Below are 26,917 nucleotides of genomic sequence, written 5' to 3'. Positions count from 1 at the left end.
TGTTTTGTACAGTTTAATGGCCTGTAATATGAAGCAGGTTCAACATAACAAGAAAATCTGGCTTTACCTACTCTGATATCAGCAAGCAGCCACACAAAGGTGGTTATTGGTACCATTCAGGTCTATACAGTAAACTGTTTGGGGGAGTTTTTTTTAGCATACACTGTTTATATTCCCAGTGTGTCATTATGTTTTCCAGTGCTTTTAGATTTCATTTTAATATTTATTAACTGTGGAATTTTCTAACCTAGCAGTAAGACAACACCTATCAGGAGCTGATGATCTCTCTATAATAAACACACACCAGCCACATTTTTTTTCTTTTTTTTTTAGGTAAACCTTGCTATTACGTGGTTGCAGAACTATCTTAATTCTTTGAAGTCCAAGTTGGAACTTCTTAATGTCATCTTGATGACATGTAAAAATGCACCATGTTGCTGGTATTTGATTGGGTGATTAGCTAATTGCTTTAACAAGCAGCTGAAAAGGTATACCTAATAAAGTGGCTGGTAAGTGGCTGTATATTACTCTATTTAAGGCTTATAGGAAAATAAAATTGCTAAAATGGCAGTTTTCCATTTTTCTTACTGCTCATTTTCAGGGAAAGAAAAACTACATACTAGTCATCAAGGTCTGAGGGATCTTCTAAGAATCAATACTGATTGATCAGTAGACTAAGGCTTTGTACATGCAGGTCTCTTATCTCAAGCATAGCCGATCTAATAAGACATGAACTCTGAAAGCTCAGCATTCAACCTGAAGTTAGCTGGCTAATCATAAATCCTGCTTCGTAGTACAGACCTCTACAGATAGATTCTACTTTTGAGCTCACCCAGGGGATTTCAACTCTCTGACTGTCAATGTTTGATGATTGTGCTTATTTTCCACATCACACCCTTTTTTTTATGGCTAAGCTTCCCAACCGATGCCCACTTCAGCCAATCAGAATCAAGAACTCATCAAACGCATGCATGACTGACAGATCTGCTTCATGACTGGCAAAAAAAAAAAACAACTACCCATGAGGCCTTGCGCAAGCTCTCCAAGCATGCCTTGCTCAAACTGCCATGCCTGGTGCAACAACATGACTCTGCCATGTGACTGTGTTTGGAAGCTGGGTGATGTCACTAAGATGTCACAATGACGTCACCATGGTCTGCTGTTAGAATGCAGTTAGAGTCACATTCAAAACCAGCAAACATGTCAGATGTTTGACAACGCTGGAGGTCCAGTTAGAGGAGACAGAAGAAGAGGAGGACAGGAGGAGTTAGTACAGGGGAGGGAGGATGGGGAATACCAGAGTGAGGAGGTGTGTCTCCTTTCCAGACTCCTGGAAGAGAAGGAGTCTCTTTTTTACTTCTGTGTGCCAGAGAAGGTATAAACATGTAGTTCTTTCAGCATGAATTGGACAAATATGACTAAACTTTGACTGTCAGTCCTCAGGGCTGAACAATAAGCCTCTCATCAGTGTTCACATCACTACATGATTATTTGTGTTAACAGTTTTTGTCCAGTTCAATAATTAAAGTGATCAATATTTCAGTTATATTTGGTTTGTCTTCATTCTTGTGGATGTGTGATGTGGTTTTTAAGTGTTTCTGTGGATAAGAAGAGCATTATAGTTGAGCTCATTACAGACGATCACAACTGAGATTAATGACTTCCAGCCTGTGTTGCTGTTCAGATCAAAATGTCAATGTCATCCTGTAACAGTGCGGTGTATTGGGCATAGGAATGCTACAACTGTTTATTACAGAAGTATAGACCACTTCTCCAAAGCCAAGCGGCGAGACTTGATCTGGCTTGCTGTCCAAATGTAAAAAAAAATACTTGTGACAATGTGGTGTATGGGTGACAAAAAGTTTATCTGTTTTTAAAAAATGCTTAATGAAGACTGTAAAAAGTTCACCTATGTTGAGCGTCTTTTTCAAATTGTGTTGAAATTGTGGACTTTAACCTACAAACCAGTTTTTAAATTGTGTTGATCAGCAAAGTAAAACAGCAGTTATGATAAATATTTTATGCCATACTTCCTCAAAACTGTCTTCATGTTTAGTGCAGGAAGAAGCTATAAAAATGGGACTTTCTAAGGACAGTGACAGTTCTATCAGAGAGATTTGTGACATTTAGTGTGTTTGGACTGTGTTCTTAGTAGTGGTGCAACGGATCAAAAATCTCACGGTTCAGATCAGATCACGGTTTTAAGTCACGGATCGGATCAATTTTCGGATCAGCAAAAAAAGAAAAAAAGAAATTAAATTTTAACATTTACTTATTAACTTATTTAAGTATTTTTTGCCTATTAAAAACATTCAACTCAAGACTCATTCCACGGAATTATATAAAAACAAATTAAGGTGCAATATAGGGCAGTACAGGGCTTTGTATCTACCACTCCGCTGTGATATAATGAGCGGTCACGGTCACATGGCTTTCCGTTGCCCTGGAGGTCGACCCATTTGTAGTTGGAGCAAGAGAAGATGCCTGGGACAGTTCAGCCATAACTTTCAACTTTTCCTGCTCATACATGCCTGGGTACAATCTTGTCACTGAAGTGGACACGCAACGGGATATCATAGCGTGGCTCAAGCACGTTCATCATAGTTTAAACCCCTTGTTTTGCACAAGGGAATACAGCCTCCCGTCTGCAGCTAAACACCCCAATAGCTTTAGCCCGGTCAGATTGGGCAGCAAAGGGCTGCTTAAATGCCTCAAACTCCTCTGCTCCTCCACTTGGACCGCTAGCGCTGGCTATAACTATCGCTTGACAGACTGACCACACGCACCATACACATACTTTTTTTCCTTCTTTTTCGAATCTTCGGATCACGTGCGTGCCGAAATGTGGAGTGGGATTGGTTTGGATTACGGATCAACCGTGATCCGTTGCACCACTAGTTCTTAGTGTGTACGGTAGTTTTTTTTTTTTGTTTTGTGTGTCATAACATTGAGACGACTACTGAACAGATGCCAGTCAACAATCCACCAATGGCAGACTGCAGCCTAAACGCTGTCTCCTGGTGATCCACAGGAGGAGTTTCTACACCTTCAAGGTGTCAGGCCTGTGATGTGCTCCCCTGTCTTATGGTAGACAGGAATTTAATGTAAATAACTACTACATTTGTACAATTTGAAATTTACAATTTATATTTGCATTTCAATGTTTGTGGTTTTCACACTAATAAAATCTAACTGTTGCAACTCTGATTTTGTGTGTGTGTGTGTGATTTTAGGTCAATTGTGTTAATACAGTATGTCAAAATGAAAAATAACTGTAAAGACATACATGTGAGATTTTATTGAAAGTAAAATCACAAAACAAATAAACTCAACTCCAGAAGGTTAAAAAATTAGATACCAGCCTATCAAACTTTACAGTGTAGGTGCTGGTATCCATACACCAGAGGGCAATGCAGAAAGGCATTAGCATCGGAGAATTCTTCATTTGCTGAATAAAAATTTCAGAAGCCTTACTCCTGCTAATACTCGACTCTTACTGTAAATACTTCTTCTACTGCTAACACTTCTCACTATAGTAGTTTTTGTGGCGTTCCTCACCTCCAGCTCTCTGAGGATGCCGCTCTGTCCACAGGTCTCCAAGTCCTCCAGAGCCTGAGACCAGAAGTTCTCCTCCTGGTCTGGTTCTGTCCCATCGTGTCCCACATTAAACCTGAGAGGGAAAGGTAACAGGTCAACCAGTCAGCACGATAGGTACACACACACACACACACACGCACGCAGGAAGCTAGTGGTCATGCTGGAGAGTGTTTTTTTAACAGGATGGGGCATGGGCAGTGATGACATACACATCCACCAGGTATTGATATCGGTGTGGCGGGGGTTAAAGGTCACCAAGTGAGGGTATCTGCAGGAGGTTACTGGGTGTCACAGAAGACTGTGTGTGAAGGGTTAAAGGTCAAAGGTCACTGTGGTACCTGCTGTCAGAGATTAGACCGCTGGGCAGATTACAGCCTCTGCAGAAAGACACACTACTGTTATTGCTGTTAGCTCAGCGCTACATACTCCATTGTTCTGGATGAGGAATGCTAACAGCTACAAAAGATATGCTGCAAAATGTATCCGTGCACATCATCTTCAGGCTTCTCTTCTGATGTGCTTCTGGGTTTAAGGGTATGCACATACTAGGCAAGCTCAGTTTGTTTAGACTGATCTTATCACACAGTTTGAGCATCAGTGTCATAGTTTCAGTGAACTGCACCAGTTTGTGATGTAGAGGAGGAGAATCGAGTATCTGTACCCTCAGCATTTCATCTGTATCTGATAATTCATGGGAGAAAACTTGAAAAATTGCATTCTGAGTAAATTTGGAAATCACATACCACTATGTGGCATAAGTGGCTGCTCAAAACTAGTATGAAAACCATATTAATCCTTCTCCCTCCTCTGTAACAGTTTTGAATAATTGTGTTGATTAAAGTACTTTAAGCCCTGAAAACAGCTTGATTAAACCTGGAACAGTTGAATACTGTCTGTTATATAACAAAGGTTATTACAGTTTTCTTTACTCAAGCTTTTATGTTTTTCACTGTGCCGTTCACTCAGTCTCTCACCCTCCGAGAGGTGGGCGGTCCCAATCATCGTCATTCAGACCCAGATCCGACAGCGGATTGGCTCTCTGGCGAGTGGAAGATGATGATTGGCTGTTGCTTGTCTTGGCGCTGCGCCACTCGTGGAAACTGTACAGTGACGACTGAAAAGTAGGAGCTACACACACCAGCAAAGGAGAAGTGTTTCATTACTGAGGCATTAACGAGGTCAGCAGAGGTCAGAGGTCGGTCCCTACCTGGGATGGTGAAGCTGCTGTCCATGTTGGATCCATCCCAGGACTCCACAGCGCTGTCCACGGACGGAAGTGTGCTGAACGCTCTCTGGCTTGTAGGAGGTGCAACCATGACAACCGGCTCCTCCTCCCCATCCTGGTTCTCCAGGTTAGGCCCCACTCCTGGTCCCAGACCTGAACCAATCACGCAAGACTTTGGGCTTGACACTGCAGACAGACGGAGTACGTTTGTCAAACCGCCAATGTGCGTTCGTGAATATAAATGTGTAAATCTGTCACTCCACTGGAAGTGACACTGTGTCCCGTCCCTTTAATGAGCTGTACGTTTAACTCTTCCCCTACCACAAGGGGTCGCCACAGTGTTATGGGTAGCTCTGCATCTTTGATTCGGGAGCTTTATTCCCTTCCAGACAGAACAGAAGGGACTGAAAAGGGGACTTTTCGCTTGTTGGGTGCTAGTTTGCACCACCAAACTATGGAGCCACTTAATGACCTGTACAAATAACAACCATCATTCAAACCGCTCCATGATGTGTTAACAGCAGCGATGGCATAAAAGTGCAGGTTATAGAACTTCCCTAATGAAATCTTTAAATTACGGTAAATTATATTCAACATGTGCTCTGTGGAGGACTGTTTATAAAAATGGTTCTAATTCTTCAACAGTTAATGTTTAACTTTGTCAAACAGCCTGAATTAAAGCTTAAAGTCTGACTGTTCGATTTAACATCCACACCACTGCCAACTTCAAGCTGGATAAAACACAAAGCAATAAAAAGGAAAGTTGATGCCGAGGAGGGAGACTGGGTTGTCAATTTCTTTTTTCAAAGATCATAACTGGTACTGATATTTTGATGTTTGAATCATTTGAGTCACAGAGGGGGAACAGAGGCTTCAGAAAGTCGCTGAAGTGGAACGATGCATTCAGCCACTGCACAATGTGTCTCTCTGAGGCCATCTTAAAGCCATGGAGCTGTAAAAGGAGGTTTCCTTTTCATGTGCAGCCGGTTTTACAGCAGAAGGCTTGGCAGTTTGGTACAGGTAACTACACGATCAAAAAGCTTTTACTTTTCTTTCTGTTTAAAATGAAAACTCCCACACAGCTGCTGTAAGATCAGGCCTAGAAAACAGTCTGTGGGCTGCTTGTGTGCAAGAACAAAACTTATAAGTTATTATTTTGCTTTTATATCAGGACATATTTGTTACAATTAAATGTCTGGTGAAACAGGTGGTTGTGAATTATTCTGCTTTATTAATAGTTTATAAAGGCTACTGAGTGATTGTTACTGGTTAAGTAAGCTGTATGAGACACACTACACGAGCCTGGCTCTTGATGTGAATCTCATATCCCTGTATTTTGCATTTGCTGTTGATGCTTGTGATTATGAACGGTGATTATGGTGTGAAAAAAGCGTCTACATACGTTCTCCCTGCTTCTTGATCTTCAACGTGACCGTCTCGCCCGCCTGCTGCAGCAGACTGATGGCTTCACTCAGAGGTTTCCCCTTCAGGCTGCTGCTGTTGATCGCAAGAATACGGTCACCTACATGGATCGCACCAGTCCTGTAAACAACACCAAAACACAGAGAAATATACACTCAGGGTTCAGCAACTCAAAAATCATACTTGACAAGACTTTAAAGAAGACTGGAACTGAGTTAACAGTCTACAGGGAAACACAAATATACTTATACACAAAATAGAAATGAGAATCATTTCTGTAGGAAAAGAGGTGAAAACCCAATTAATGATGAGGAAAATAATTATTTTTAAACAGCAGAGGGCGACACTCTCCACTTCATCTGGCATCCTAAGCTTATCATGTCTGTCACGGTTTCACTCCATATTTCATTCCTCCAGTCACTGATGTTATTTTTAGAAAGATGAAAAATCTTTTCTTATTTAATATTTCCTTAATTGTTTATAGTGAGACCATTTAGATGGCCAGCGCTGATACTGTATTTCTTATTTTATACATCATTTAACATAATCCCTCAGATTTAGGCAGCCAGCTTTAGTATTTCCTCTGTTTACGACCTTTGACATAAAGATGGCGTTTACACAAACAACCCTGGTTCTAAGCTTCTTAGTGTCTGAGTTTCTGTAAATAAAATGCTGTATTAAGCACAGAATGTATTTAATACTAATCCAGAATCATACATAACACCAGCAGGGAACTACTAAAGACAATGAAGCCTGCACTAATTATAATAATAATAATAATAATAAACATCTATTTATGGCACTTTATAGTGAATAAAAGCGATCCTCCAAATAGCTGAAAAGAACAAAAAACTAGATGTACTGATTAAGTGATTAAATAATCTACAAACTTGACATGTTTTCTACAGGTGTGACCTGTAATTTATTTTTTATGTACTGTAATTAGAGTTCATGTGTGTGCACCTCTCTGCCAGCCCCCCCTTGCTCAGAGAGGAGATGATGATGGGGTCGAAGGGCTCCTCGGTGCCTGAGATGGTGATTCCCAGCGGACCACCATAGCGTTGAAGCTCCACTGTGTAAATGATGCTGCCAGACACCTCCTGTTCATCTGAAACATTCAATAAAGATCAATTCCACATAAGGTCAGTGGTGAACAGATGATCAGGAGAAGATGGCATGGGAAGGGATGATGTGGTGACACAGACTAAAACACGCTAAAACTAGGCCAGAAGTGCAACGTTTGTCCTGAAAGTAGCATTAGACACCTCCTTTAAACCTTGAGTAGGTTTTCAGGGACTTAAGGGCCCTGTGTACCCTTAAGAGCGGCTGAGGACATTTAGAAAACCTTGACTTGGATCTATATCGCCATTAAAATGTTCTAAAGGTTATCAAGGTCCAGGGTCCGCCATAAGTTTAGTGAAATCCTCAATCAAGGTCAAAGTATTCAGCAATGTTTGAGTTAGTTTTGAAAAGAAGAGCCACCCTGGTAAGACACTTGACAGTCCTTGAGAAGTTGATGGCATCGTCAAGACCACTAAAACGTCCTCAAGAATATTTACAGCATTCAGAGGATTGTTGAAAAAGATTTCAAGCAAACTGTTTGCTTTCCAGTCGTCCTTTAGGACTGTTGACGATCCGGCTCTACATCTAGTAGTAGTAGTTCTAGTAGTACCTTAGGAAATTTCTGTTCGTCCTTATGGATGATCGAGTAGATTTAGAGAATATGAATGGGGTCCTGAAGGATTCAGGGATGTTCTAGTTGGTGTTGAAGATACTTAAGATTGTGCTGGTCCCTTAGAGTCACTGATAAGGTTTGAAAGAATTTGGCCATCCTGAAGATCACCAACAAGATCCTAAATGTTTTTGAGAACGAAAGAAGATTTCAAGAATAATGGATTAGTTTCTAGTCCTCCTGACAGTTAGGTTGTGATCAAGTTATGATTAGATTTCATGTTTAAAGAGGTTTTAAGTTTGACTTAAAATGATACAAGACAAATGATTTCAAATCAGCTATTGATTGCCTTCTAGAGAGTTTAGGACCCCATCAGGACTCTCTAAAGTACAATAAAACTGTCATAAAGATGCTAAAGATCTCAGGATTGTCAGAAGATTAGTGAAGATTTTATGAGCACCAGTTTGGCTCTTACATGCTTTTAAGTACATGATTTTAACTGTCTTTTCACTTATTCAAAAGGATTTAGGTGTGACTGTTGGTGTTGCTAAAGCTCTTTAAATATGATCTTTTGAGAAGAATTTGGAAAGGTCCCACAGCTTATTAAAGTTGGCAAGTAGGTCACCACGGAACAACTCTAGAGGTTCTTTTTAAGGAGGATTAATGATACTGTGGGCATCCCTGAAAGCTGGTTTATCACTCGGCCTCTTGCTTTTGGGGAATAGACTTAAAAGCGATACCAGAGTTGTCTTCATCTTTGCGGATCTTCAGTTTGACGAGCTCCTCACACTGCTGGAGGATCTGAACAGCTTCCTCCATGGAGCAGTTCTCCACACGGATGTTATCAATGGCCAGCAGCTTGTCTCCCAGCTCCAATGTCCCTGTCCTGAAAACACATTCAGGTAAATTAGAGGAACAAGTTTAATAAAGAAGTCAGCTGAGATGGTTATTATGTCATATTATCATAATCGTGACTGCAGTGCATCTGCTTTATGGACAGGATGGAATTTTGCATTAATATCAGTTCTTCAACATATGAAATATAACCTTACAAATTTTACATGAAGATATGTTAACTTGTACATGAAACAGGAGCTAAGATATTGCTTTGGGTTTAAACCATGAGGTACAACTTAAACCAGTTTTTTAGGCTTTATTTGTTTACATTTTGGGAAAATAAATCCCCATCATTTTACCTAATATCAGTTCCTTTGTACTAAATGCAACTTCAGTCCTGAAATGGTAAATCCCGATGATACTCATGCAAGTTCTTTAATTCATTTTTGTCCCTATTTTCGATGCGTTTATTGTTATTTATTTGTAAAGGACATCGAAGCTGGAAGATATCCTCTGAAATTGGTCCAAAATCTTGCAAAACCGCTGGCACTTTCTTTTCCGTATGAAGGTCTATAACTAGTCCTCTGCTTCCTGTTTCTAAAAGTCCTGCAGAGTAAACAGATGCTACCTGCCAGCAGAAGCCCTTTAGCTCATATTCTGCTTCACAGTCCAAAACACATGACCTACAAACCACGACATGCACAGGCCTGGACCGTTAGCCTAATTAACCAAACACGTACAGGCGGCAGTCTGAGGTTTAACACAGCTGACACTGTTTTATTTTAGCCTCACATACTGTGTGTAGAGTTCAGCCTAGGTTAGGTTTAAGGCTGGATTAGAGTTAGTTTAGCCATAGTTTGTGTCACCTGTGTGCGACGCTGCCTTTTTTGATGTCCGAGATGATCAAAGGATCACCTGGTTTCCTGTTGGACGGAGCTGCAGACACACAAAGAAACGAGTTGGAGATGAAACAGAAAACTGTAAATAATTAAACCTGTTTACACCACTACAACCAGAAGTAACGATTAAATGTTAAAGGGGAAAAGTAAAATCAAAGCAGGAAATGTAATATTGAAGTGACACCCAAGAGGAGGTCGGGCTGGATCTGGTCTGATGAAATCCGTCTTTCAGAATGAAAATTTAATTTCCCCGATGTGTAAACATGATGAAACACCAAATTAAATCATTTAATAAAAAATAAAACTACTGTCACTGACAATAAAAAGACTTTTATAATATTCTAGTTGCTTGTTTTGGCATTGGCACTCTTTCTTAATCAATAATTAACACACAGAGCTGTGTTACTAATAAACTCTATCTAAACCATCCACTGTAGCGACCTCACATTCGTGTACGTGTTTGCGTAGTCGTTTCTCTTTACTTACAGCTGATGGTGATTCCCAGTTCCACTCCTGGTTTCTTTGGGAGCTTTACGTGGAACGTCCCTGAACTGGGGATGACTGACTCTGTGCAGAAAGATGGAGACATTTCAGCTGTAGAAATGTTTAATTTACTGTGAAATACATCAGAAGAGGAATAAAAGCTTTCTGCTCAACATCTTCTCAGTCAGAATCAGGTGGTTAAGCTTCTGTTCGAGGCTTTAATCATATGCTCTGTATACAGTCCTGGCTGGCAGTGTTTCAATCTTACTCACACTTGGTTTAACGGTTATAAATACAGGAAGAAATAGAAATATTTTTTGCTCAGAGACCTCAGCAGACATGTGGAAAACAATTTCAATAACAGTCAATGATTAATCACAAAGTGAGTTCATAGGTACGACGTATATGTTAGCTGTCCATGTATTAAACCTGATTCTACATAACTTAGAGGACACATCATGCTCTCAAATGTTTATAGAAGATCAAAGTTCAAAACTTAGAGGTGATCATACATAAAACCTTTTCCTGCAAGTCAAAAATCTTTAATGCACCATTTGTGATGACATCTGTCTGTTTTGTAGCTATTATGTTAAGAATGTTCAGGAAGTCTTTTGTGCTGTCCATTTGTGCATTTTATTAATTTATTAAGTGAAGTATTGAGATTATTAATTGTTAATATCAACACTGACTGATAGAGACAAAAAAAGACTGCTACAGATTCACACTGGCCGTAGATGCTGACAGTAGGTGACGTAACATTTAACTTCACCATTATTAGATGACGCACAGCTATATCGCTTCTTCGCTACCGTTCAGTACAGTAGACTGGACATCACAAAATAAATTGGGAGTTAATCTTTTACATAAGCCTTTGTTTATAACTGGCTATGAGCATGTTCATAAACATACATCCACTGCTTGGTCCCTTTATTCCGAATATCCAAAGCACTGTTAAGAACTCATGTTAAAACTGAAAATCCAGATGATCTTCTAATTATTAAAAAAAGCTAAATTGATCTGTTCTTGTTGAATTATCCTGTGTAAAGATTATCTATTACTCACTTTCCATAAAATCAATCAGCATAGATGATAACATTATAGAGATTTGTAAAATAAATGATTGTAGTATTTGGCTCCTTGCCGGTTTTGGAAGATGTCCCCTTGGACTGACTTCAGTTATGATGCTTTCAGGAAGTGAGTCTTCTTTTGGTTAAATAGTGACTCTGACTGTCCTGTAAATGACATCTCATACAGTTAACCGTCCTGCAGCTACAAATCACACAATATGCCTGTGAGTCACTACTGACAGCTTGTTGTGTCGTTCTATTAAACTCAGGCGTAGGTGGTTATTTACACCAGCTGGAGTACGTTACATCCACAAAGAGTCTGACAAATTACAGAGAAGCAGAACCAAACACAGACTGGCAGTCAGTCAGCCAAAACACGACGACACAGAAAACAGATGTCTTTGCCCAGCAGACAGACATTCATCAACAAGCACAGTTTTCAGTGCTGATCAGAAGCATGAAAACACAATTCTGATAAAATGATTTTTTTTTTTTACCAGCTACATCGAACTCAATTTCCAGTGTGAGCTGAGCAGTGATGGACGAGTCTCTGAGCAGCTGATTGGTTTCTTCAAGGGTCGAATCTTCGGTTGGAACGCCGTTTATGGATAAGATCCTGTCACCAATCTGCAGGATGCCACACCTACACATATATACACAAATATCTGATCACTGGAGCTCTCCTTACAATACTGTAGAGTCTGTACAAAAGGCCATAAGGTAATGGCATTTTGAACTGGTGCTGCAAAGAAAAAATGCAAAGCTGCGATATAGAAAATAAAAATTATATATATGTCACCGTGATTATCAATAAAGACAAAATATTAAATATTTCCAAATTTCACCAAAAAAACCTGAAAATTAGGGGGAAAAAGTTCAAATCTGAGAAGAAAGGACAAAAGAATGTTTTCTCTACATTTTTTTAAAGCCATCATAGCCGTGTCAGTGTGTTTACCTCTCAGCGGGGCTGTCGGGGTCGATGTAGGCAATGAGCGGTGGGGATGACAGCGTTTCCGTGGCGAACACTCCTCCCTGCAGTTGCAGGCCAAACCCCATGATGCCGTCGCCAAGCAGCGTCACCTCGGTGGTTTCTGTGTGGACTACCTGACCGGCCAGACCCACAGTGCTGGACGCAAGGGATACTGACAGAAACAAAGATTATTCTATTTTTTAGTCTCATTTTCCTCCCGTCCTGTGAGAGCTCCTCAGTCCTTGTCCTTGTTTCTGCAAGCTCATATTAAAATGTCATGGTTTAGAGGGTTGTAATGTTTTTTTACATTTTGTTGGTCATTATTGGTCATGTTATGAATTCATGTCTAAAAACAGCTAATAAAATAATAAGATTTGTTGGATTTGGAGACAAACTCACAGGAGCTCTTAAAGTCCTTTTTCTTGCCCTTCCTCCTCATCAGTGTGCCCCGTGGACTTGTGGGATACATGTTCCTGGGCAGGGTGCTCATGTTGAGGGAGGAGAGGCTATAGGCCGACATGGAGCCTGGAGAGAAGGAGTGGCTGAGCGCTGCAGAAAGAGAGAGGGCTGATGAGGAAAGGTCTCTCTCTCTCAACAGAAAACATGAGAGAGAGCGAGAGAGGTGCACGTACGAGGATTGTTTGTATGGCGGTTGTGCGATCTGGCGCCTGATTGGTCAGGGTGGTACGTGTTGTAGTGGTAGGGGGGGAGGATAGGGGCAGAGCCTCCGGTCTCCCAAGGGAGGGGGCGGGGACTACGCTGCACCTTGACTGCACAGACACACACAGAGGAGGGTGTTTAGGTTAAGACAAGAGGAAAGGTCAAAGGTCAGGCAGGTGCTTGGATCACAGCATCGAGATACCTCACTGGGAAGCCAGATGAGGAACTGTCATGCATACACACGTGTGTGTCTTTCACGGCTTTATAAAAGATTACTCCTCTCTTCACATAATCTTTTATAGGGCCTCTTGAGTGTGTGTGTGTGTGTGTGTGTCTATACTGGTCTGTGGTGCATTCAGGGCCTTGTCGGATGTGATGTTTGTACGTTTATACCATGCTGTGGTGCGTTCAGGGCTGGTCGGGTCTGGTGTTGTGGCAGGATCTCCAAGCGGACGGTCTGACAGGAAGCAGAAAGCAGCTGAGTGGCTTCAGCCAGGGAACAAAACTCCATCGACTTCCCATCAACGGACAGGATATGATCTCCTGCATGAAGAGCACCACACCTACACAAAAACACAAAAATAAACAGAAAATTTAAACCTGAACCTGGCCAAAACTCATAAGTTCAATTTCTGCAGTTAAAAGTGCAACAAAATATTTCAGTTTCTGCACAAATACTGAAGTTAAAGTGTGACTGAATGAAGCTGAAAGATGACAAGGTGATTAAAATAACCAAATTTACATGGAATCAAATAATAAGATAAGAAAACGGTGTTAATATTAGTTAATAAGCTGAAATTCCACTTTAGGGAAAATGAAAGCAGCTGGAATGATGCTCAATATGTGAAAACAATAAATAAGTTTAACAAATGCAGTTAAAACAGTAAAACAGCATCAGGGTCAGAGGTTAGATACCTGTCTGCTATACTGGCTGGTTTGACTTTGTCGATGATGATGACCTGCTTGTTGCAGAACATGGAGGTGGACAGGGCCACACCCAGGCTAGACCCTGCCGCCTTGGCAACTTCAACCAGCAGCGGCCCTGATGCCGTGGCAACAGAGTCTGAAGGAGGGAAAACAGACAAAGTTTTTACAGTTTTTACATCGTGTAATTTACAGAGTCCAAACGGTGTTTATCAGGGTTCCATCCTGGGTCCTGTTTAATTTTATGTAAAAGTTCCAAATAAACTGATCATCTGAAATCTTTATAATTCAGATGATACTCTTCTTTACATGTTGGTAATTTTTTAGCATTTTACTCTACACAGTACAAAGTACAAATGATCTTTTATTTTAACCAAAAATCACATTTTGGGTTTCAGATAATAAATACAAAATAATACTTCTCATGCACTGTTTCCTAATGTTAACGTTAACCAAGAACAGGACGGAACATACACATAATACAGTTGTGATCAAAAGTCTATATCCACTTAATCATGAGCATGAATGTTATGGAAGTTCCAGTATCTATTGGTAACTGTTCTTTTTCCAGGGTTAAATGATTGTGCAGCATACATCTTTAATTACATATTAAATAAATAAATAAATAAATAAAATTAGCTCCACAAGTTTGAATTTATTTTGGATTTTCTCTACTCCACAGTGCCCCTAAAAAACCATGTTTCTGCCATAATTCGGGTTAAATGTTTGACCAATCATCTTGGCAGAATTGAAACAGTTCATTTAAACTGACTGGTTTCCTGGGACATACTTATGGTCTACTCTCTTATGCCTTAGCCTCTCTTTTTCTAGTTACAGAGAAACATTAATGAGTTCTGCAGAACACAAACTTAGTTCTTTAAATTGCTTTTGTCATTCAATGAACATCTCAAAACTATATCTAATATCCACATATCAGGATGGACACAAATTCAAGCTGCAGTCCTGGCACACTGTTTGGCATCGTTTCTCATCTGTAAGCCCCCTGGCAACCTACCTCTACCCAAACTTTCCATTAAATGTAATCTCAAATTTAATAACAATAAATGTCAAAACCAGTACAAGCAAGATTTCAGCTTGAATCCCCACAACCTTCTCCTTTTCCTGCACAGTTCTGATGTTAGCTGATTAATGCTTTAAGCTCTGCTGGGAGGGGACACTGATGACTGACCCATCACGGAGACGTCATACTCAATCAGCAGCGTGGCCTCCTGTCCACACTGCTTCAGGATGCTCATGGCCTCTGAAAGTGTGCTGCCATGGAGACGAATCCCATCAATGCTTAACAACCGATCACCTGGCTTGATGGTTCCTTCCCTGCAGCAAAAGAGAAAGAGGACAGTTTTTAGTGTGTACAAAGGCTCCCAAGGGACAAAAATCAGACAGACAAGTCAGAGGTCACGTACCGGTCTGCTGGGCCGCCTGGCCGGATGGTTGTAATGACGATGGGACGGGACTTGTTCCTGTCTTCATGAGCTCCACCTGCAAACACGCGGTCACATTACCATGTTTATTTTGATTTATTCTAAACACACAAACAGAACTCGCCTCACCTCTGATGACGAAACCAAAGCTGTTGCCTTCTTTGTGAAGCGTGACTTCCACGTTCTTAAACATAACCCCTGACCCCTGCACCGCTGGAACACACCAGAACATCAACAACACGTCAACATTGCAGCCGGCTGAGTGCAGCTGAGTGTACACGTCTTCTGCTGGCAGAACTTACAGACAGGCGGCAGCTCGTACTCGACCTCCAAGACGACCCGTTCACCCACGTTCTTCAGCAGACTGATGATCTCATCGTGTCTGAACTTGGCCAGGTTGATGCCGTTGACAGACCTGATATAGTCGCCCACGTTCAGCTGGTCACTCCTGAGCAAACAGCCAAACATCAGCTTTATTTTTACTTAATCAAACCTTAATGAGTTCGTTTAAGAAGAGGATGTTCCAGAAAGGATGCTGCTAAACATTAATAACTGCCACTGCTGCACCAATATCCATTAAATAGTCATCCAAAGTGTTCTGTGTCATTTTTGCTCATTGTCGCTTTGTAGCTGGTAGTTGATCGCACATTGCAGGCTCCTGCTGCAGCTCAGTCACCTATGCCTAGAGGGTAACGGCTGAGAAAAATATATATTGTCAGGCTGGTTAAAGAGGGGTTGCTGGAGGTTGCTGGCTGTCTCTAGGTAAACTCAGTCACAAAAAGGGTTCTTTCAGTTTGCATGGAATATGCAGATTTGTCTGCAAATACTCATCGACTACCCACTGAGCGTTAGTAAAACTTTAAAAAAGTCCGAACAGAAACAGAAACCTTCACCTGTTCACCTTCAAAGTAAAAGCTAAACTGGTATAATTGGATCAATGTGCATTTCCAGAACACAACCAACAAACCAACCGCTGTTCTGACAGCCGTCAAAGAATGGTAAATGGACTGGTTCTTATATAGCGCTTTTCTACTCTTTCTGAGCACTCAAAGCGCTTTACACAACTTGTACATCCACCCATTCGCACAAGCACATTTTTCTAAATGCTTTCTAAGTAACATTCACACACACATTCATACTCCGATGGATGCATCGGAGAGCAATTTGGGGTTATCTTGCCCAAGGATATTTGGCATGCTGCCCTGGGGAAGCCAGGGGTCGAACCACCAACCTTCCGATCAGTAGATGACCCACTCTACCACCTGAGCTACAGGCTACAGCCACCCCTGGAGCCCACTATGTGGAATATTCATGTAATTTATAGGTTTTCACTAAGTACAAAGTGATGTAGAACACGTTTTGTCTTTTTAATATCTTATATCTGATTGCTCATCACTTTAAACAACTGAAAATACCTGGCACAACTCCAAAGTTAGTCTCAATGGCGATTCTTTGTTTTTTGGCTCAAGTCCTAAAAACACAAAGACCAGATGTAGAAGACATTACCGGGCCGCGATGCCTCCCTGCCGCAGGTTTGAAACTCGAGGCTTCCCATCTTTGTCGATTCCTCCTGAAACTGTCAGCCCGAGCGTCGTGCCCTCCTTCTTCATCAACTCCACCACCGTGCATCCCCGAAACTCATCTGCAAAAAGGGACATGGGATGAACTGAATGCTCTTCCTCGCCATTAAGGATTTTTTTTCTTTTCTTCTTTCAGTTAAAATTATTCCTATTTGCTTTTTCTTCTTCTTGACTGCACAGCTTCTACTCTCTTTATTTAAGCATGGAAAAATAAATAATAATCTGGATAAAAGGAGAAATGAAGTCATCCTCTGTTCTGTCATCCATCTATATTTCATCAAACAGATGAAATATTTAACACACACACAGAGAGAGAGAGAGAGAGAGAGAGAGAGAGAGAGAGAGAGAGAGAGAAGGGCGGGTATTTCAGATCAGACCTGCTACGATGGGCTGTGACCAGTTATCAGGTAATGAAACTGAAAGTAGGATTTTATTTAAATATTGTATTTTAATATTAATCAGGTTCATCCTCTTTCATACAGGCAGGATTAAGATGATCAGTCTTTGGCAGTGACCATCATCGTCTCCTCCTCACTCATCTTCCTCCTCCAAAGAGGCTTTACAAAAAAAGCAGCAGCGGCTTTTTCAACTTTTCGAAAACGCCACCGCTGACTCACACTCGGAAATAGAAAACCCTCAAATCTCTGATAAAAAACCGAGATGAACAAGTTTCCTGCAGCGGCGGTGGTGTCAGCAGCGGGGGTGGGGGGTGGGGGGGTAAAGTTAGCTTTACGCTGAAGGAAGCAGCACAAAGTTTCCCTCAAAGTAACACAGCTTTGTTAAAGCTGCGCTATTTCAGAGTTTAACATCAGCAGTATCTGGGCTAGGAAATCCAGACTGTATATGATGATTTAGCCTCTACGATGTCACCCACTCGTTTCTACAATCTGTGTTTTCAAGCTTCAGTGTTAGAGCTCTGGTGTTTTTGGAGTACGAAATGACCATATTTGAAGAAGAGGGTGCTAAGCTTATCAGCTAATATTGGTTAGTTTCATTTTTAAGGGCGGTTACCAATGCTGCACTGATACATTTGACCAATCACAGTACACTTATGTCCCTCAAAGTCTTTCTAATCTAGCAAAGGCACCCACTTATACTAAGAGCTGAGGAAAGACCTAAAACTGAAGTTCTGACGACTACGATATCATCCCTAGGCTGTCTCTGACGTCAGTCTGACGGCTCTCCAAATCAGTGATGCAATTTTTATTCTCACAGAATTTTTGATTGTGGCACAAAGACATCACAAGTAGGACACCAGCTCCAGGTGGGAGGAGATAAACTGCGACTGCAAGCATCTTCCTCTTCAGGTCACAAAATGGGAAACGTCAGCTGTTTCTGAGCATGCTCTATTTTCAGCTGTGTTAATGAGCTCAGCTGGTGGATTCAGACACTTTGATTATAAAAATGCTTGTTACCTGGTATACTCTGCCTCCTGATGGCCAGCGCTCCATCTGGAGGTCGCGACCCGGCGGAGTGTTTCGTGTACGGCCCTTCATCTGAAACACAAGGAGACATGCAAGAATATTACAGACTGGATCCAGACTTTAACTGGTTCCAGTAACTAGAAGTAACGCCTCATAAGGCAGGTTCTTTTCAATAGTTTGGACACAGTGGCTCTGATGGCATATAAACCCCCATCATCACCTTGAGTCCAAATCTCCATTTCCTCTTGTAGAAGGTACCAGACCTTTACCATTTACTCTAACTTGTTTCTAACCAGATCTAACTGGATCAATCAGGTCCTTTGACTAGTTTTAAAGCCTTTCCTAAAAACTGGTTAAATAGTTGGGATTTTTTGACAGAATGGTTACAGACCTTCCTCAATATTGGTATCTGACCTCTACCATCTCATCAACATGGTCTGTTTGATTGGTTTGGAGACTCCACTAGTGTCTGTAATTGGGTATAAACATAAACCAATTTCTTCAACTGGTCTCCAAGCTCAGATTTTTCCTCTAAGCGACCCTTACCAATTCAAACCTACTAACCAGCCCGGTTTTTCTGACTTGTTTTTAGAAGTTTTTAGGTGTTTGTAGAAACACCTCTAGCTGGACATATACCTCACAAAAAATCATGACGTGTCTCCAAAGTTTTGGTTCTTCAAAGTGATTCTAAACTATATCCAGTTTATCAACCGTGTACCTGGCGGTACATCTAACTGGATATATTCCACAACTGTCCCACAAACTGGTTCTGAGGTTCTACCAGTTCTCATCACTGTTTTTAAATGTTTTCACTGCCCCTACATTCAAAAAGCAACTAGTTCCTTTAATTGAAATAGAGAAGGTTCAGTTTCTGGTCCTAAAGTGTTTAAGAGGCTTTACTACGTCCTCTTCCTTCCTTCCTTTCCTTGACTGCTTCCTTTAGCAAGCTCCAGTTCAATCAACTGGTTTTGGAGGCAACAGGAGATTTCAAAAGTTCCTCCAACAATTTAATTTAAACTATACAAATATACAACCAGTGGCTGTTTCCAATATACAAATTCATTGGTTCCTTCAGCAGGTTCAAATGCTCCACCAATTCATCCAACTGGTTTCAAAAGTCAAGCTGTTCATCCTTTAACTATTTTTCATTATCTATTATGTTTAGAAGCTTAACCAAGCTTCCTTTAACTAGTTGTGAAGCTCTATAATTAAACCTGCTGAGTTCTGACACAGAGTACCTCAGACAGTATCCCCACACCAGGCTCCCATAATGCATCTGTACTCACCATCATCATCAGACAGTGCAGAGCTTCCACCACAGAAAAACATGTCAGGGATGAGCTAAACAGCGAACACGTTAGTATGCTCGCCTTCAGGTTTTTTTACTCATCATCATCGTCCAGCAAACCTCTGAAGGAGATTTCTCCTGACCACTGGTGTGTCTTGCTCTCAGCCTGAACAGCTGCTGAGCAGTCTGTCAACTCATGAATAAAGAAGCCACAGCCAGAGAGAGGTTACCTCATCAGCACAGCGACCAATCCCTGTGGAGAGCAGAGGTGGTCCAGCTAAGTCTGCACCAATCTCAGCAGCCCACCGGGAGATCCCGCCGGTGATGTCATCACGCTAAAAGCATGATGTCATGTAGATATATCTGGATGGAGTGGTTTGACTGTTTATTCCCAGTTTACCACAGGTGAGACTCTCCTATCATCTACTGCACCTGACACCAGGTACAGGCTTGAACAGCATTTAATCAAACCCTCTTATTGAATCTGACGCTCCACCCGAAAGAGGGGAAAACTCGGGAAGATACTCATATTGCCTGTGAAGTGAATTACTTCTATTATTAATTAAATGCTAATCTTCAGTTTTGTCTCCTTTTTATTCCTCTTTAGTGTGGTGTTATTCTATTTTAGTTCTGCGTTTGGCTCTATTTTATGTCATTCTAATTTATTCTAATCTGCTCCGGATCTATTCTGTTTGGTTCCAGCAGCTGAGCTCAGAAACACAGCGAGGCCATTACGTTACATTCACCTCCTGAATATAACCTGAATATAACCTACCGTGAACCCCAAACCTCATACCAAGTCTTTATGGTAAAATCTCACTCGGGAACTTCCTTTTGTGCCCAAAAAGAAAGTCAAGTCCCCACAAAATGAGCATGCAAACAGAATTAGGTCCCCACAACATGAGTAATACATGCACACACGCACACACACACACACACACACACACACACACACACACACACACACCATAACAAACTGAAGATGAAAGCTAAGCCTCCTCCTCCCCCAGATGTAGGACAGCAGCAGCAGAAGCTCATTTTTTCTGTCTCCATCTACAGTGCAATCTACATATACACACATATACTGGATAATACTACATTCTACACGCTGCGGTATCTCCTGTGACACACATGCACACAATCTTAGCTCCTATTACCGAGCTGCAGTTCTTTAAACGAGGTCACGCATCATCTTTAAATGTCAAGCATCTGAAACCAGCATTTCAGTCCAATCAGGGAAGAAAAATACGAGTAGCTGTGAAATGGTACATGTAAAAAAAAAAGACTCCATGACAGCGACAACAACAATATTGATAATAATAAACAAATCCTACAGGCAAGACAAATGCAACCAGTCAAATGTGTCTGCAAAAATGCCCACAGCACTAACAGACAATAAGGAATAACTAAGCAGCTGCAATAGAAATGCAAATTACACACAACGCCACCTACAGGCAAGACAAGTAACAGTAAAAATTTATAAATGAAAGGGTTCAAGAGTAACAATAATAAATGCAAGAAAACTAAGAAAAACGCACAAAAATATACATGTTTTATACACAAACGTCTGCAAAATTTATTTATTTACATATATATATATTTTAAAAAATCATAAACAGCTAGGATGTGCAATAAACAGCAAAACAAAACTGTACATCATGCTACTTAGGTAAGTAACAATATTAAAGGTAACTAAAATAACAGCAATAAAACTGAAAAATCAACAATAAAAAAAAAGAAAATGTTAAACATAAATGCCACCTACGGGTGAGAAATGTATTGTATTAGAAAACTGGGAGATCTATATAAAGCAAATGTGTTTAAGTCCTTTCAAGAATTCAAGAGGTTTAGCAGAAAGTGAATCATGGAGATATTTACAGCTAAAGAGCTGCATGAAAAGCACAGCAGTTATCATAAGTAATAAAGAAAACGTATTATCATCCTTTTTAAATCTGTCTCAGGAAGTTCAATCAGCATCAGTTTTCTATAAATACATCCTTTGAATCACTGGTGGCAAAGACTAAGGAAGTGTGGTCTGACATGAAATAGGAATCAGAAGATAAAGGCAGGTGCTCTTTTCCATTTTCTGCCTCCACTAAGCTTTTGGAACCACTGTCCAAATACTAGTACTTAAAAATTGTATTTATCTATTATCATTTAATTTATTATTTTTAAAATAATATTTTAAATATTTTTTTCTCCAATTACCCAGACTGTAAATATGTTCAATGTGTTTTAGATACTTTGATGGAAATGAAAAGATTTCTAAAAATTTGAGTTACAAAACTAAATAAATAAAACAATAAGTGACGATGCATTAGCAATGGTAAATATTCATATATAAAAATATCAACAATAAGAGTATATGAGAGTATATGAGGTTTATGCATATAATACCTTTTACTAGATTTACATATTTTTTATTAATACAATTCAGACTATTCTCTTGCATAATCTGTTAGTCTTGACTTTTATTATTTTTTTGTTAATCATTTTTATAAGATAAAACATTTATTGACACATCTCTAAAGAGGAAACAATTATCAAATTAGTAGGAAACCTTTTGCTGAGATTAACTGTTAAATTTCCTAAGCATAAATTATCCATTTCTTTTTTTTAATAAGTGAATTTTCCCAGCCTTATAATTTGTCAATATTTTATTTTATGTATTTATTTTTGTTTTAATTTTAGTTTTTAAACTTCCTACCTCCCGAGCACAGACGTTGTTTTACTTTTAATTAAAGGTTTATGCACATGTTTGGGTTAATTGTCTGTACTGACTGTGCAAAGTGTTTTATATTTTACGTTTTTAAACATCTTTTAATGTGCAAATGAGCTGGCACCGCTAAATGAACCAAAATGTTTTAATGGCATTTTTACTAATTCTTTAACTTCTACGCACCAACAAATTTAATTACTGCTGTAATTCTCTGTACAATTGAGCGGATGTTTATTTATTCAGATAATTCACATGTTGGCTCTCTACTCTGATATTTAAAAACCTGACAAACATGGATGTTCAGCCAAGCTCATGGATTTTTAAAATAAACCTCTTCCACTTACATTCATTTACAAAACCTCCCAAAGCTAACATCTGAGGTTTTACAGCCACAAGCTGAACTGTGTTTTCACTTGTATAATTAATATCCACTGAGAGCTGGAGCTCAATTTTTAAATATTATATTTAAAACGCTCCTCACAACACATTCAAAGATTTCTCCAAACACTCAAACTTTCAGCAGACCTTGAACAGAAGTCAAATCTCCCAAAGAAACAAATAAAAACAGCAGAACTATCAAAGGAAAGCCGGAGCTGTGAAGACTTTGAACACAGCAGGGGTAAAACTTTCTTTGTCTGTATGATTATCTCAGCTCAGGAGGTGTCATCGAAGCCTTGTCTAATTTACTGGGAAAGGAGGATTTCAGCTCTTCCAGATTAACTGGCTTCCAGTTGAGGACAGGGCTCGGCACGTTCAAGTGTTCCTTCTTATTTCCATAATTAAGAAAAATCAAAGAGGCTGGGTGGACTCCAGAGCCAAACCCAACTGTGTGAAGATAACACTCTGAGACCAGCCAGGTTTCCTCCATGTCTTCTGCTGCCAACAAACTGAACAAACTACTCCTGCAATTCAAGAAGAGTCAAACTTTCCTGGCTTTCAAGTTGAGGCCAAACAGTGGCTGCTGAATTTCTCTGAACTCATTCCTCAAGATGTGGACGTCAGCGACTAAAGCAGCTTTTTGTCCTTTGTCACCAATTTAAAAGCTTGAAATATGTGAACCTCACAGTTTATTTAACCTGTTTATGAAGTGATGGAGCGCCACATAATTTAAAAACTGGACTTCATGTTGTGTTAAATAAGACCTGAAACTACTGAATGAAACCATAAACTGATCAGAAAAGCATTTACTGAGGTTGGAAATGAAGCAGAATTGAAATTAGAAATGAATGAATTAGAAAGAATGCAGATTTGCTTTACTACCTCATCACTACACCATTTTTATATATACAGCCCATGGTATTAGAGAATCTCAGTACTGATACTGTTATTATGCTGGGTATAATAGTATCACTAAGTATCCAGCCCACCTAAAGATGGAATCAGAGTGTAAGGAGTTCTTCTGTCAGATAACAGACTAGCGTGGATCCAACAACACGTGGAGACAGGGGAGATACAGCTTGTCTAATCATGAGATAGAGACCCTCTGGAGAGGAAGTTGAAGAAATCGAGGCCCTGTACAGCCTGTTGGTGGGCAACACTAGGGCCAGCAGAAAATAAACTAAAAATAAAAGTGAAAGATGGTCCAAGGATGACAAATGGAGCAGTAATCAGAGGCGTCTACAGTCAGTCTCTCATCCCATGGACGGACTTAACCTCTATTGTCTAGAACCACAGATGGAGATGGTAACCAGTTTTCCACCTGCTGCATTTTCTACTTTGAATCTAATTTAGCCTGGACCAGATCACCAGAGTAGAAACAGCAAATACTGCTTATAGCTGCATTTGGAGTTGGAGTGCACTGGAATGCAGGATGAGAGACTGAGTTTACTGTAGCAGCACAAATCCAACTTGTCTGATTGGAGCATCCATCTACCTCACAGTCCAAGATGCTGGAGTTGGAGTCTATTCAACAAGGGGACAAGAAACCTCCTCTCATGAACAAACTCAAGGTTAAATGTTCACAAGCCCGCTCAGGTCTGAGTACGTAAATTTGATTATTAGACGGTGACCACAAGGGTCCATGTGACTGTACACATGTTAGCCTCTTTTTTGAGCTCTAAAATTTTAAACTATAAAGCACTACAGGCAATGGACTTAAAATAAACTTGAAAGAAGTGTAACAGGAATGACTGCTCGGCTGTCAGGTCCACTAAGAAATATAAACAAGGCTTCCACCATCTTGGACAGCAGCTGGTTACACAGTCACAGAACTGATATCATCAGCTATAGTTCAAGAATGGAGACAGAGTTTGTCTGAAGTTTCTGAACATTGAGGACCGCCACAACAGCAACGTACAGCTAGTCAGCAGCAAACCACAAGACGGAAAGGGCAGCAACTTTTTCTTCCAACGAGGGAAAATAAAAATAGCAGAGCAACATTCTCCTAATGCCATTCTGTAGATGAGTTACAGGTCAACTGTCTCAGACTGAGACCGCCACAACAGCAATGTACAGCCAGCTAGAAGGGAAACATGACAGGACAACAACTGAACTTAACTTAAAATAAGGAAAACTAGATGGTTCAGGGATGAAAAATTAAAAACAGCTGTTTCTATAGTCAGTAATTCAGAGAACAAACTCCAGATCAGCTGTCTTAGACTGCAGCTGGTGACGCAGTCCTTGTTCAGCTGAGTAACATGTTAACCAGCTCTCCACCTGCTGCAGTTTCTGGTTAGAGTGGCCATGTAGAACCACCATCACCAGCTGTGGTCTACAGCGGCAGACAATGAATTCATCTCACCAAGGGAGGACAGGCTTTCGGGACATCAAGGACCGCCACAGCGGCGACTTGTGCCGCCTGCTGGTAGGTAAACACAAGACAGAAAAGGCAAAAGCTTAACTTTCAAAATACGATTGAGAAACTGTGCATGGAGGAAAGATAGATATAATTTATTTTTTTTTTAAAAATGCTCAAATGAGTCATGAAATCTAATTGATCAGCCTGAATTGATAAATAAAGTTAGACGCTGGAGCCGACAAACACCTGAAGCTTCAAACTGAAGGAATTTCAAAATCCTGATCGCTCTCTCAGGCTCTGCCTGCCCTGCTTTCTCTTCCCTGTTAATACAAACCATGAATATTACATTCATGAAAACAGGACCCCATGCTCGCTAGCTCGCTCACTCACTCACTCTCTCTAAGGGTCTCTCGCCTCACAGCAACCTGCAGCCATCTACTGAATGAATCCATCAGGAGATCATTTACATCACCACACACACACACACACACAAACACACACACTTACAGCCGGCGTTGGTCATAAACAAGCCACTCTCTCTCTTTTCAATGTCAGCAGTTTACAGCAAATGTCTCTCGACCACTCCTGCATGTATGTTGCACATGAAATTCTGCTCCATCACACACACATCCTCTCTCTCTCTCTTCCTCCCAGTGTTCCTCTGTGTCTCTCTACCTTTGTTCACCCTGCGCAGGATCTGGCAGCGACATTTAAACGACACGGCGATCATGGTGAAGCCGAGCCGAGCGCCACCTCCCACCCCAGCGCCATGCAGAAGACGTGCAGCCACCAAAAAAACCCTACACCTCCCAATCCTCTTCCTCGCTGTCTCGTCTGCAAACGACCAAATGACCGACGACCTCCTCCTCAAACAGAAACCATCATCGAGGCGCTTCCTGAGGCTCGAGAGAGAGGGTGGGAGGGAGGGAGAGAGAGAGAGAGAGCGCTGCAGATGTGAAGCGCCTCCATAAAATCAGGGAGGGGGAGGGTGGAGGAAGAGTCTGCGCAGATGGGAGGATGAAGAGGAGCGGGAGGAGGAGGGGAGGAAAGAGGCTGCCGTATCTCTGTGCTGGTTTGTAATGTGTGTTTGTGCAGCTGGAGGGAAGAAAGGAAGGATAGATGAAAAGGATTCTGATGTGCGACTGTGATAAGGAGACAAATGGAAGAAGGGACCTGAAGAAATTTATTAAAATTAAAAATGGAGGAACAAACATAAAAGAACAGAAGGAAAAAAGCAAAGAAATAAGAAAAAACTGGAAGGAGATGAAAAAGGATTACAGAGAGAAAGAAAATGAGAGAAGAAAGGGAGGACATATTGAAGGAGATGAAACAAAAAGTGGAAGGATGGAGGAAAGGATTGAAAAATAAGGGAAGAAATAAGAGAAGGAAAGGAGGAAAGGTAGGAAGAAGAAGAAGAAGAAAAGGACAGATAACAGGAAGAGAAAGGGAAGAATTGAAGGAGACAAGGAATAATGGAAGGAAGGGAGGAAGGAAGGGATGTGATAAAAGGAAAGCAAGAACATTAAAGAAAGAAGGAAATAAGGAAAAAGAAACAAGGATGCAAGGAAGGAAGGAAAGAAACAAGAAAGGAGATGGAAATAAATGAAAAGAAGATAAAAGGAAATAAAGAAGGATGCAATAAAGGATGGAAGGAGACAGAATGAGGAAACAAAAAGGGAACAAAATTAAAGTAAGAAAAGGAAAGAGGGACTGAAATGGATAAAGAACAGCAAGGTTGGAGGTCAGCAAAACAGGAGGGAAGGAAATGAGAAAGTGGAGAAGGAAAAAAAGAAAAGCAAGGAACTGAAACATAACAGAAGGAAGCAAACGAAAAGAAGTGTGAAAGGAAACAAATAATGAAGAACTAAGAAGGAATGGAATGAGGAAGGAAATGGGAAAGTTAAGATTTATCCATCCATCCATCCATTCGCTTCCGCTTATCCTTTTCAGGGTCGCGGGGGGCGCTGGAGC

General features: G+C 40.6%; 1 protein-coding gene across 3 annotated transcripts in view; it reads right to left on the bottom strand.

The window, feature by feature from the left end:
- grip1 (glutamate receptor interacting protein 1) overlaps nucleotides 1-26,917 on the bottom strand; it is a 46,307-nt gene that overhangs the window by 7,692 nt on the left and 11,698 nt on the right. Inside the window, exons 2-23 of one of the 3 annotated variants that reach the window (XM_035906872.2) lie at nucleotides 18,194-18,274; nucleotides 16,705-16,840; nucleotides 15,501-15,646; nucleotides 15,328-15,411; nucleotides 15,181-15,256; nucleotides 14,946-15,091; nucleotides 13,748-13,895; nucleotides 13,226-13,395; nucleotides 12,805-12,942; nucleotides 12,572-12,721; nucleotides 12,158-12,344; nucleotides 11,700-11,845; nucleotides 10,139-10,219; nucleotides 9,620-9,689; nucleotides 8,657-8,802; nucleotides 7,208-7,352; nucleotides 6,225-6,364; nucleotides 4,805-5,008; nucleotides 4,572-4,725; nucleotides 3,936-3,974; nucleotides 3,559-3,670; nucleotides 1,298-1,330 (exon numbers count right to left, since the gene is read on the bottom strand). In XM_035906872.2, coding sequence (XP_035762765.2) covers nucleotides 1,298-1,330; nucleotides 3,559-3,670; nucleotides 3,936-3,974; nucleotides 4,572-4,725; nucleotides 4,805-5,008; nucleotides 6,225-6,364; nucleotides 7,208-7,352; nucleotides 8,657-8,802; nucleotides 9,620-9,689; nucleotides 10,139-10,219; nucleotides 11,700-11,845; nucleotides 12,158-12,344; nucleotides 12,572-12,721; nucleotides 12,805-12,942; nucleotides 13,226-13,395; nucleotides 13,748-13,895; nucleotides 14,946-15,091; nucleotides 15,181-15,256; nucleotides 15,328-15,411; nucleotides 15,501-15,646; nucleotides 16,705-16,840; nucleotides 18,194-18,274 — 2,732 coding nt within the window. The remainder of the gene's footprint in view (nucleotides 1-1,297; nucleotides 1,331-3,558; nucleotides 3,671-3,935; nucleotides 3,975-4,571; nucleotides 4,726-4,804; nucleotides 5,009-6,224; nucleotides 6,365-7,207; nucleotides 7,353-8,656; nucleotides 8,803-9,619; nucleotides 9,690-10,138; nucleotides 10,220-11,699; nucleotides 11,846-12,157; nucleotides 12,345-12,571; nucleotides 12,722-12,804; nucleotides 12,943-13,225; nucleotides 13,396-13,747; nucleotides 13,896-14,945; nucleotides 15,092-15,180; nucleotides 15,257-15,327; nucleotides 15,412-15,500; nucleotides 15,647-16,704; nucleotides 16,841-18,193; nucleotides 18,275-26,917) is intronic. The other 2 variants (XM_087831036.1, XM_006780990.3) reach the window with 2 other exon arrangements.

The sequence above is a fragment of the Neolamprologus brichardi genome, chromosome 17, assembly GCF_056152115.1.
Source record: "Neolamprologus brichardi isolate AB-2024 chromosome 17, ASM5615211v1, whole genome shotgun sequence".
Classification (NCBI taxonomy): domain Eukaryota; kingdom Metazoa; phylum Chordata; class Actinopteri; order Cichliformes; family Cichlidae; genus Neolamprologus; species Neolamprologus brichardi.
This window is presented reverse-complemented; position numbering and strand designations above follow the sequence as displayed.